Below are 13008 nucleotides of genomic sequence, written 5' to 3'. Positions count from 1 at the left end.
GTCCCGCTAATTTCTTTCTATTTTTAGTAGTGACGGGGTCTTGGCGCTTTCTCAGGCTGATCTCGAACTTCTGAGCTCAAATAATCCACCTGCCTTGGCCTCCCAGAGTGCTACGATTATAGGCATGAGCCACCGCACCTGGTCTTAACTACTCTTGATACCTCATATAAGTAGAATCATACATTGTCTTTTTTTGTGATTAATGCATTTCACTTAGCATAATATCCTCAAGGTCTATTCATATTGTAGCATGTGTCAGAATTTCTTTCCTTTTAAAAGCTGAACAATATTCCATTATAAGTATATAATATATTTTGTTTATATATTCATCATCAGTGGACACTTGTGTGGCTCCCCCCCCCCTTGGCTATTATGATTAGTGATTCTGTGAACATAAGTATGCAAATATCTCTCTGAGATCCTGTTTTTAATTTTTTGGGATAGACACCCAGATGTAGAATTCCTGGATCATATGGTAGTTCTATATTTAATTTTTTAAGAAACTGCCATACTTCTTTCCATAGCAGCAGCATCATTTTTACATTCCTGCAACAGTTCACAAGTGTTGCAATTTCTCCACTTCCTTGCCTAACATTTGTTTCTGTTTTTGTGGTAGTAGCCATGGGTGTGAGGGGAATGTCTCATTTTGGTTTTGATTTGCATTTCCCTAATGATTAGTGCTGTTGAGCATCTTTTCATATGATGGTTGGCCATTTGTATAGCATCTCTGGAGATATGTCTATTCAAATTCTTTGTCCATTTTTTAATTGGGCTATTTGTTTTTTGTTGTTGAGTTATGGGAGTTCTTTATATAGTCCATATATTAGCCCCTTATCAGGTATATGATTTGCACATATTTTTTCCCATTCCATAGATCGCCTTTTCACTCTGTTGATTGTGTCCTCTGATGCACAGAAGTTTTAAATTTTGATGTGGTGCCGTTTATCTGTCTTTTGCGCTTGTTGCCCTTGCTTTTGGTGTCACATCCAAGAAATATTGCAAAACTTTTGTCATAAGGCTTTTCCCCTATGTTTTCTTCTATGAGTTTTACAGTTTTAGATCTTAAATATTTAGGTCTTTGATCCATTTTAACTTAATTTTTCCATATGTTGTAAGGTAAAGGTCCAACTCCATCCTTTGCATGTAAATATCCAGTTTTCCCAGCACCATTTATTAAAGACATGGTTCTTTCCCCATTGAGTGTTCTTAGCACCCTTGTTAAAGATCATTTGACCATAGATGAGCAAGAGTTTACTTCTGGTTTCTCTTTCTATTCCATTGGTCTGTATGTCCTTCTTTATGCTGGTACTGTGGTATTATACTGGTACTATTTCTTTTTTTTTTTTTTTTTTTTTGAGACAGAGTCTCGCTTTGTTGCCCAGGCTAGAGTGAGTGCTGTGGCGTCAGCCTAGCTCACAGCAACCTCAAACTCCTGGGCTCAAGCAATCCTACTGCCTCAGTCTCCTGGGTAGCTGGGACTACAGGCATGCGCCACCATGCCCGGCTAATTATATATATATTATATATATTATATATATATATTATATATATATATATTAGTTGGCCGATTAATTTCTTTCTATTTATGGTAGAGACAAGGTCTCGCTCTTGCTCAGGCTGATTTCGAACTCCTGACCTTGAGCAATCCACCCGCCTTGGCCTTCCAGAGTGCCAGGATTACAGGCGTGAGCCACTGCGCCCAGCCAAGAGATTTTAAAATTAGGCAGAGTAAGGCAAATGCAGGAGAGGAGTACTGGTACTATTTCTTAATGGAACTTTAACAAATAAGATAAATATTTATTTGGAATTATCTGTATAATACTCTTTCATTGAATAATTTATGAATAATTTTTCTCAATATTTTAATTTGTTTTATTTTCTGACTTTTAGTGACCAGTCCTATGTGATCAGTTTTGTGGTTCCTAATCAGAAAAGGTTGACGCTTTTGGCACAACAGAAAGGGGTTGAAGGATCTTGGGTTGATATATGTAATAATCCTGCCATGGAAGCTGAAATACTGAAAGAAATTCGAGAAGCTGCAAATGCCAGTAAGTAAGAAATTACTAATCTATTGTAGTCTGTAAAAGTCATCTTATGATGTCTTTTGCATTAGGCTCTTCAAGTTGTTTATTTTAATAATAAAACACAGAATTTTAAAAAGCTACCTTTTAAATATATATAATGGAATTTTTTGGTGGAAGGATCCTTAACTGTCTTATAGTATAATAACCTATCTATGTAGTTCTTTATTCCATGTTACGACATTCCTCCCAAGTGGTCATCTAGCCTGTGTTTGAAATGGTCTACCTTTGGATAGATCTGTTATGTAGGTCTACCTTGTATCTGCAAAGTAGAAACTAATAACTCTTCAGTAAATAATGTCATAACCATGAATGTGCTTTGTATATATAGTTTGGCTCCATAAATGAACTCAGATGGTGCATTAATAATCAATTGGATTCATCTTCTACAGTTGTCTTAAAAAAAAAAAGAAAAAAAAATAATCAATTGGAGAATACAGAAGGTAGTAAGATACGTTTCTTGCTCTCAAATAGTTTATCATCCAGTGAGAGGAACATAATCTTAACAGCAATAGAGAGATGAACAGGGAATCATGGTACCACACATGAGGGTGGGTACCTAACCCTACCTGAGAGGTCCTGGAAGGCTTCCTGGTAGAGATGTCACTTAATCTCATTCTTTTTTTTTTATTTTTTATTTTATTTTATTTTTTTTTTTTATATTTTATTTGCTTTCTTTCAGTCTTCCATGAATGCTTATTAATCTCATTCTTAAGGGTTGATTAACTAGGGAGTGCTTTCTAAGCCAAGGAGCAACATGAGTAAAGGCACAGAGATGTGACAAAGATGGTGTGTGCAGGGAACGACGAGGAATTTGGTGTTACTAGTAAAGAACAAAGTCCAAGATGAGGCCATAGAGGTAGGCAGAGAGCAAGCCATGTAGTGCTTTGTATGCCTTGTTCAGAAATTTTGCTCAATCCTGTAGGTAATCGGGAGGTTTTAAGAGGTTAGTGATGTGGTCAGGTTTGCATTTTATTCATTCATTTATTTATTTATTTTTGAGACAGAGCCTCACTCTGTTTTCCGGGCTAGAGTGCCATGGCACCAGCCTAGCTCACAGCAACCTCAAACTCCTGGGCTCAAGCGATCCTCCTGCCTCAGCCTCCTGAATAGCTGGGACTACAGGCATGCACCACCATGGCCGGCTAAGTTTTTCTATATATTTTTAGTTGTCCAGCTAATTTCTTTCTATTTTTTAAGTAGAGATGGGGTCTCACTCTTGCTCAGGCTGGTCTCGAACTCCTGAGCTCAAACGATGCTCCCGCCTGGGCCTCCCAGAGTGTTAGGATTACAGGCGTGAGCCACCGCTTCCAGCCTATTTTTTATTTTTATTTTCTTTTTTTTACTGGGAGGAGGCCCGGGGGCCATGCCTGCCATCCACAGACAGGTTTGCATTTTAGATAGATGTAGTCACTGTAGGGGCTGTCCTGAAGATGCATTTGAGGGGGACTACACTGAGGTAGGAGGCCAGTTTAGTAGGGCTGTCGTAGATGCATAGATGGGGACTGGGAGTAAGGAGAGGCTGAACCAGGAAATTAAGAAACATTTAGCAAGCAAAAGTGGTAAACTTTGATAATTAATTGGATAATGTAGGCGAGGCAAAAGAGGAGTCCAGGATGGCCCTCAGATTTGTAGCTCAAATGTCAAGGTGGATATTATTACTGATTGAGCAAGAAAATACAGGAAGAAGAGCTGACATATATAAGAAGATGATGAGGTCAGTTTGGGATATATGTAGCTCGAAATGCCTGTTGGATAGCCAAAGTTCAAATGCCCAGCAGGCAGTTGTCATGGGGTGAGGAACCTGAAGTGTTGGGGCCACATGTGGCCTTCTGGATCCTTGAGTGTGGCCTTTTGACTGAATCCAAATTTTACAGACCAAATCCTTTTAATAAAGGATGGAAGAGGCCTGGACTGTACTATAGATAGACTTAGAGAATCGAAATTGTGAAGGTAGATGGGCTGACCTTGGGAGATTTAAAGTGAGAATAGGAGGCTGAGTACTGGTCCCTGGGTACTACCAGCATGTAAGGAATGGATAGAAGAAGAGGCATGCATGGAAAGTGTGATTGGCGAGATACCAGAAGAGCAGAGCCAGTGCCAGGGCACTGTTGAGTGTTCCAGGGAAAGGAGTAGTGAGTTTACTGGAACACTGATTGGGCAATTAAAGAGATTAAAAATTAACTCCCAAGCCAAATACTAGGCCAGTTTTATAATCTTTTTAAGTTTTAATTGTCAGTTTTTATCAGTGTAATAAGCATACATAGTTCTAAAAATATCAGATAGTATTAAGAGACTCACATCGAATAGCAGCCTGTATTGTACCCCTCTTCACCCTCAAGTCTCATCCTCCTTCAACTTTAGGTGTTTTTGAAAAATATTTCTGGCTTCTCTCTCTCTCTCTCTCTCTCTCTCTTAAAGAAAATGGCTATATTGCTTTCTTGACTTTTTCATTTGAGATGTTATCTGTAGACTTCTAGCCATAGAAGATGATTTAGCTTTCTTGTATCCATTCCCCTAAACAAACACTTCCTTTCCCAATATATAGCAGTACAATTTTACATTTTATACCTATGTTTACATTATGACTGTGAAAATATTCACAGCTGAACTACATAGTGTTTTATATTTCCTTTCTTGGACAACTTTCTGTTTTTTCCTAGATTTTAAAATTGCTTCTCTTTATTACTTTTCTGTGGACCTATCCTTAATTCTTCCCCTAAACTGTGATAAAGTTGTAAAAATGCAGGAACATATAATGTGTTTACATATTTTTTTTCTTGGAGACATCCTTCTTAATGTCCTTCATCCTCGTGCTGAAGTTTAGACTGTTTGCTCCCCAGGGCTTCCCTTTACTATCATCCTGGGAATTTCCTTTGCTTCTCCTGTGTTGGATCTTATTTCCTGGATCTCATGTCTCTCTTTGTCCTGGTTTACTCCCTGGTTCGGATAGAGCACATCCTCTCGCAGCTTCCTGAGAAAAGTGCATAAGAGGTAAATTTTTGAGACTGTGTTCGTGTGCCTGAATATGTCTTTTTCTATCCTCACCCTTAAGATGTAGCTTGGCATATTTTAGAATTCTAGATTGTAAATCATTTTTTCTTAACACTTTGCAGTCTTGGCTCCATTGTCTTCTACAGTGTTGCTGGTTGAGAAGTCCAATGCCATCCTGATTCCTGTTCCTTTTTTGTATGAACTATTTTCTCTCTCCAAGCTTTCAGAGTGATGTTAATTTCTGGTGTTCTGATAAATCATGATGATGTGTCCTGCTGTGGGTCTTTGATCATATGTCATTGTACATACTTGGCATGGGCATTTTCAATTTGAGGATCTTTGGCCTTCAGTTCTGGGAAATATTCATTTATCTTCTTTTGTTCGTTTGCTTTTTTTCTCCATACTTCCTCTTCCCCGCCAAGTTCTATGTGTGTGTGTGGTGTCTTTTCCAGAGACTTTTTTTTAGACAGAGTCTCACTCTATTTCCCCGGGTAGAGTGCAGTGGTGTCATCATAGTTCTCTGCAACTTCAAACTCTAGATCCTCCTGCCTCAGCCTCCAGAGTAGCGGGGACTACAGCCATGACGCCTAGTTAATTTTTCTGTTTTTAGTAGAGTTGGAGTCTTGCTCTTGCTCAGGCTGGTCTCAAACTTCTGGCCTCAAGTGATCCTCCTGCCTCGGCCTCCCAGGGTGCTAGGATTATAGGCATGAGCCTTCACGCCCAGCCTTGAGACTACTTTTATATGGCTGTTGGACCTCCAGCCTTCATCCTCTAATTTTATTAATATTTTCTTTTTTCTTTTGTTTCCTGTTTCATTGGCATACTACTTTATATTCTGGTAGAGTCTCCTTATCATCTCTTCTGTCTACTGAATTTCCAACTTCCACTCTCAGAATTTTAATTTTCAAGAGCTCATTCCTGTCTTCTCAATGTTCTTTTCAATAGCACCTTGTTGCACTTTCACTGATGCAGTGAATATGTTGTCTCTTATTCCTCTGAGGATGTTAAAAGGAATCCTTCTAGGTAGTTTTCTTCTGTTATTGTCTCTGTTTCCTCCAAGTTCCACTTTATGTTTGCTTTGGTCATAGCCTCCTAAGTGTCTGCTGATCCTTGTGTGTCCATTCATGTTTAAGAGTGAGGTACTAAAACACTGTTTGGAAAGTTTATTGGGCTTCACTGAAAAGGTACTCAAATGTCATTGTCTCTCTCTTTTTATGAAACAGTCTTATTACTCTGTTGTCCAGGCTAGCGTACTGTGGCGTCAGCCCAGCTTACAGCAACCTCAAACTCCTGAGCTCAAGCGATCCTCCTGCCTCAGCCTCCTGAGTAGCTGGGACAACAGGCATGTGCCACCATGCCCAGTTAATGTTTTTTATATATTTTTAGTTGGCCAATTAAGTTCTTTCTATTTTTGGTAGAGACAGGGTCTCGCTCTAGTTCAGGCTGGTCTTGAACTCCTGACCTTGAGTGATCCGCTGGCCTCCCAGAGTGCTATGTCATTGTCTCTTTCTCTTGGGTCTTTCCATTTCTTCAAAGAAGACTTCTCTAATCTCTTACCTAGGTGATTTAGCCTGACTGCCAGTATCGTGGTAGCCAAAATCAGTTAAGGGGGATAGAGGGCCACTGGGCCTTACCCTTACCTGATCCTTCTGTTTTCAGTCTTACTACCCTTCCTCTGTTGTGCTTAATGCCCTTGAGTCCAGAGTCTCTAGTTCAGTTGTTCCAAAAACTAAACCTGTCTCCAGCCTGCTGTGGGACAAGAGTAGCGCAGGGTGAGGGAGAGCTGTTCTTTAAACAGGCTGGGGTCCAGGGCTGCCGTTTCCAGCTTTACCCCTAATCTCTGTCTTCAGAAGCACAAGCTCAGGGAGCACTTTCCCAGGCTCTACCATGAGGGTGGTTTGCTTCTTGTTTGTGTCCTTCTCTGTTGGCAGTTGTTTTAGCTCCCTCAGCCCCAAGTCAGTTACCACTAATTGGTTTGCTCTTGCCTTCTAAAATTTTGTTGAACTTTCTCATTCAGTGCCTTCTTTCTCTTGTTGCAGTTTTTTTCCTTGTGTTTAATACCATTTTCATTTTAAAAAGTATTTTAAATTATTTAAATTCTCTTCCAGGGTAAACAGAAAAACTATATACTCTTCATGCTTAATTGGAAGCTGTTAACCCAATTTTAGCCCATTGTTTTTCTCTTAAAAATGAAAATATCATTTTTTCATTATAGGTTATCTATACTCATAAAATATTGGACAATATAGAATATTATAAAGAAGGAAGTAAAAATCACTTGATAATAGCTTTGGGTGACAAGATTAGATTTTGCTATATATACTTAACCTATCAACATCATTGACATTTTTCTGGATCCATAGATACAGAACTACATTATCATTTTTAATACCTAAATAATATTTCAGTGCATAAATATCCATTTAAGTCCCTGTTATTGGATTTCTAGGTGAGTTTTACTTTTTCCCCCCTCACCATAAACATATGTGACACATATCTTGCATACTTGTTTTCTTCTTTTTTTTCTACTTAATTATTTTCTTTTCTTTCGAGACAGTGTCTCACTCTGTCACCTGAACTAGAGTACACTGGCATCATCGTAGCTCACTGCAACCTCAAATTCCTGGGCTCAAGTGATCCTCCTGCCTCAGCCCCCTGAGTAGCTGGGGCTACAGTCATATGCCACGAAACCCAGCTAATTTTTCTATTTTTTAGTAGAGACAGGGTCTTGCTCTTGCTCTGGCTGGTCTCCAACTCCTGAGCTCAAATGATCCTCCTGCCTTAGCCTCCCAGAGACCTAGGATTACAGGCGTGAGCCACTGCACTGACTTATTTGTTTTATTTTTTTAAACTTTTTTTTTAAAAGCCAGACAAATTTAGCAGTAGGGGATATTTTTTAAATTAACTACTTAGGTTTCATTTTGGTTGAAAGATATAGTTTATAGTAATACCTTTTCAACTTCAACTTGATAACAAATTTCTTTTTAAGAAGAATTTTTTGAATTCTGGACACTTCATAGTTTTAAACAATTGCCTATTAACATAATCAAATTGAAAACTTATTTTATAACTATAAAGACAGTGTGACTTATTCTTCTGTGAGATGATTTTGTAGGTCACAGCATTATTATTATAACACACTTTTATATATTAATGACACCCGTCTGCCAGAACTTTTTTTTGACACAAACTCTGATTTTTCTTTAAATGTAGTATTTAAAAAAGTATTTCATTAGCTGGATGTGGCAGCACATGCCTGTAGTCCCAGCTACTCTGGAGGCTGAGGCAGGACAATTGCATGAGCCCAGGAGTTTGAGGCTGCAGTGACCTATGAAGATGCCTTTGGACTCTAGCCTGGGCAACAGAGTGAGACCCTGTCTCAAACAAAACAAAACAAAAATATTTCAACCATCAGAGGTGCACTGTAGTTATTCTTAGCCATCCTCTGAAAGTGCTAATGGTGTAGAATGTGACTTGAATAATTTGTCATTGCATATTTAACTGTGTAAAAGCAGTAATGGAGAAAGTCAAGCTGGATCATTGTTGGGTAGAAGGTGGAGTAAAATTCTAGGACCTACTAGGCCCCTATAACTTTTCTGTGGTTGGAGCGAGGCATATAATTCATGATTTGGATAATGAACACTAGTCTTGAGCAAAATGTATAAATCATAAACTTTTCTGTGCTACAAAAGATTTACTTTGTCAATATTTTGCTTCACATAATTTCAGAGACTTATGCAAACAAGTGTAAAATAGTTGTGATTGTCTTCAGTGAATGTGTCAGAAATTATATATCTTTCATAGCAGGCCTCTTCATGTTTTAAATATAAGTGTGAGGTGTAAGTAGTATCATAAGAACGCAAAATAATTGTTTTTGGGTGATTTGAGCAACTACCAATAGCTATAAAAAAAAAAAATCGGCATTTGCTGCCACCTGCAGGTGACACTGTATAATGTTCTAGTTAATTCAGATAAAAATGCTGCATGTAAAGTCATTTTTGTTTTTCGTTTCTGTAATTTGTCTCACTTGTTGGCAATTACTTTACTTATAGAAAATCATGATTGTCCATTGCCTGCTATATCTTGTGCTATTAGATAATGTTTAGGAGTTCCCAAGATGAAACGTCTTAAAGCAGCCTTGCTTTTTATGGGGAGGGGGAGCTTTAAATCAGGAATTTAACTAATGAAGATGAAATTTCGGAAGTTTTCTAACTATGCTTTAATTTACTTGTGTGCAACTGAAATAATGTGCTTGCCTTGTGCCAATTTTGTTAGTGTTTCTGGAATAGGACCTATCTATGTCAGAAAAGTAAAATGAAATAATTTTGAAACCAAATCTATATTTGAGAATTTAACTGTTTCCTTGAGATCCAAATGAGACCTTGGGAGCAGATAGGCTTATTTCAGGAACCTCTGTGTAACTGAGCTATACTGTGTTAACAGAGTAGACATGGTTAATTCAAGCAAGTTTTATATTCTTTTACTACATGCTCAAAGCATTATTTTTTGGAAGTTGGCTTTAAGTTTTATTTGAAAGGTTATTTTTCATATTCAGCTTAATAATTTTTCTCTCATTTTAATGAGAATCTCACTAATTCAACCAAGCTTTCATAAAACTTCGACTAGTGCTTAAAGAAGAACTTCCATGAGTTTGAGTTCTTTGGGTCTACCACTGAAACCAAATTGTTTGTAACATCATCAACGCTGTTTAGTAGTAGTTTTTTTTTTAAATGCAGATGTTCACTTCTTGGCAATTGTACTTTTAAATAATTGCATAAAAATAAAGCTTGTCTGTAGATTAACATTACTTGTTAATGGGCCTTCAGAATTTTAAGGATGACCTTATATTCATAATAAATAATTTGATGGCATATAATCAATGGAGTTTAAAAGTATTGAATACTATATTGATTACCTTATTTGTCCTTATTTTCTTACATTTCTTCCAACATGTATTGAGTTGTCTAACTCAAATACAGTATGTGCTTCATCAGTTATACCATTTAAAGGTGTGAAATTCACAATCCCCTTTTTGATCTCTATTTTAATATATAATAAAGCTTATGCACAACATTTATCTAGAGGCTTTGTTTTCTACAGAATGAATTAATAAACTTATATGTATTTATTGAGGGCTCTCAACGTAGCCCCATGGATGGCAGTGAACAAAACAAAGACCCTGCTTTCATGGAGCTTACATTCTAGTGGGTGAGACAAATGTATACTATGTTGGGTGGCAATATGTACTTTGAATAAAGCATAGTGTAAGAAGACACAGAGAGACACAGAGACTTGTCTTTTATTATGAGTGGTCATGGAAGTCCTCTCTGAGGAGATAGCATTTGAGCAGACACCTGGGTGAAGTAAGGAAGTGAGCCCTGCAACTATAATGTGGAAGACCATCCCAGACAGAGAGAATAACAAATATATAGTCTCTGAAGAGGAAGGGGCATGTGTGTATATGTGTATAATATATGTGTGTGTATATATATCTTAGAATGAAAACCACATACACTAAAACTATCCAACTAAAACAACTTACGTGTATTGTGAGAAATTTAAAATGAAATTGTAAGATAGAGGTATCCTTAATAAACTAACATGCCATTACATAAGTTTGCCTCACCCTACATCATCTAGGTAAATCCTACAAAATCCATATTTTATTGATTGCTTCTCTTTCCCCGTCTTCCCCTCTCTCTTCCCTCCTTTCTCCTCCCTCTTCCTCTCTCCCATCCCTCCTCATCTCATTTCAGTGAAATTGGAGCGATTTGAAATACCGATCAAGGTTCGCTTGAGCCCAGAGCCATGGACCCCTGAAACTGGTTTAGTAACTGATGCTTTCAAACTGAAAAGGAAGGAGCTGAAGAACCATTACCTCAAAGACATTGAACGAATGTATGGGGGCAAATAAAGTGTTGCTCTCATTTATGCACAGGAGGTAGCCTGGTGGTTTTTTAGTTCTAAGGTTTTACACCTTTGTTGAACTCTCTGTTAGAATGTAAGGTGTATCATTCTAAAGACATGGTTAATACAAAAACAAAACTGATTAAAATAGTTGTCCAGTCTACTTTAACTTAGTTTTGCATAGTCCTAGTGAAGCTGAAATTGAAAAGTTATTTCCCTTTAGTGGTGTTATTAATCGTAGAGCAGAAATTCTTTTTAAAAATTAGCCTAAGATATACTTGTTTTGTAAAGAAAAATATTTAATGTTGAACAAAATAAATTGGAGTTGGAGTAGAATGTAGTTTGAGGAAATTTGCAGCTTCCAATGTCTATTGTCTTCCTAGTTCAGAAGAAGCCTAAATATTAAGCACGAAAGAAAATATGTATTAACACTACTCAAAGCAGAAGTGCTGCAGGGCTTTAAAATTCTCTTCCAACCATTTATCTTGAAGGGAAAATTCAATTGTAACATAATATACTGAATCAAATAGTACCTTAGAAGGTATTAATTTAAGATTATAATTGTTGCATAGGTTAGACATAGAACCATTGTAATATTGTGAATAATTACAGTGCCTAAAGTGAGAATAAACCAACATATACACACCAAAAACAAATCTAGTAATATATTTGAAGGGAAATTGAACTGCTTTTTTGAAACTTTGAGATCTAAAGTCAGTAACTATAATTATTTGATTTTAGAGGGAAGTACGTTTTTAAAAATGCTAAAATTTGTCATTCTGTGTCTGTTAAAAAAAAAAATGAAAGACAGACCAAGAGTAAAATGATAGAAAGGTAATCAAAATGTAATAGGAAGCATTTTCTCTGTTAGAAAAAGTGATGAAATCGTAAGTATTTGGAATTAGGACCCTTGCACAGCACTGAACCTGGGAAAGAGATTTAGACTCACATCTTCAGTAACAGATTCATTTTTAAAATGTACTCATCTGAAATTGCATTTGTAATTTAAGGTCTGTTTGCTGTTGCTGATTTGATCCTTGATCAGTTAGCATTTCAGAAAGCCTTTCATTTTGCTTTAATTTTAGCAAAGCGGGTTATAATGAATGGCTTCCCCAGTATCTTCTTCCAGTCTACAGGTAATTAATTGACTTGGATGAGTTTGGGGAAGTTAAAGGGAAGAAAACACTGTTACCATCTTTTTCCTGTTTGTGAAGAGTTTAGAAACTGGAAATGTTAGATTTGAGAGAAGGGCAGAGTTACTTGATAAGGGACTGATGCTTATGCAGTAACTTTTGAGTGTGGGTTTCTCTTGGAATCTTTAATTAAAATCTAGGGTTATATATCCCTGAAAGATATTCACACTTGAACCACAGTTACTGTAAAAGCAGAAATTCTTAATACTGTTATTCTTTGCACTTTTTCTTAATCATTTTATATATATATATATCCATATATATATATGTGTGTGTGCTTGTTGCTTACATTGCTTTGTACAGATGTGGGCCACCATTGAAGCAAAATAAAATCTTTTTGTTCTAAAATATTTATAAAGAAAATACTTAAATGTTATGTATATGGTGGTAATAAGGAAAAAATCATCTGGTATTATAAATAAGAATGAAGGTTTTTTGTAAAGATTTCTGTTCAGTGTTCTGCAAAGTAAAATTCTAGGCAAGTTTTCATTGAAGTTATGTGTATGTGAGTATTCTCATTCTTCCCAACTTGCCTTTGGAGAGTGAAAAACCATTATTATCTAGTAGACTACTATTCTGCTTCTATTCCTGCCCTACTGTTTATCCTTTTAGGATGATTTTTTTTAGACTTTTCCAATATGTGATTCTCTCCCCCATATGAAATGGTGATTTTAAATGTGTGAGTGCATGCATACTATCTTAGATATTTGCACCCCCACCTGCTCCCATCTCCCCAAAGCTAGAACACTGCCAACTAATCTGTTGAATAGGTCCTTTAGAAACACATAATTAACACTTAAGGTTGGGTGCTGCTAATTCTTTGCGAAAATCCA

At 36.9% G+C, this 13008-nt stretch overlaps 1 protein-coding gene across 4 annotated transcripts in view; it reads left to right on the top strand.

Moving 5' to 3' along the window:
- Window positions 1-12523, top strand: part of ACSL4 (acyl-CoA synthetase long chain family member 4) — an 80982-nt gene extending 68459 nt beyond the window's left edge. For all 4 annotated transcript variants that reach the window (XM_012750285.3, XM_012750303.2, XM_075999070.1 and 1 more), the window contains exons 15-16: window positions 1891-2048; window positions 10832-12523. In XM_012750285.3, the coding sequence (XP_012605739.1) occupies window positions 1891-2048; window positions 10832-10989 (316 nt within the window). In that variant the 3' untranslated portion in view covers window positions 10990-12523. The remainder of the gene's footprint in view (window positions 1-1890; window positions 2049-10831) is intronic.
- The last annotated feature ends 485 nt before the right edge of the window (window positions 12524-13008 follow it).

This window comes from Microcebus murinus, chromosome X (assembly GCF_040939455.1).
Source record: "Microcebus murinus isolate Inina chromosome X, M.murinus_Inina_mat1.0, whole genome shotgun sequence".
In the NCBI taxonomy this organism is placed as follows: Eukaryota; Metazoa; Chordata; class Mammalia; order Primates; family Cheirogaleidae; genus Microcebus; species Microcebus murinus.
The sequence above is the reverse complement of the archived record's forward strand: the minus strand, read 5'-3'. Positions and strand labels throughout refer to the sequence as shown.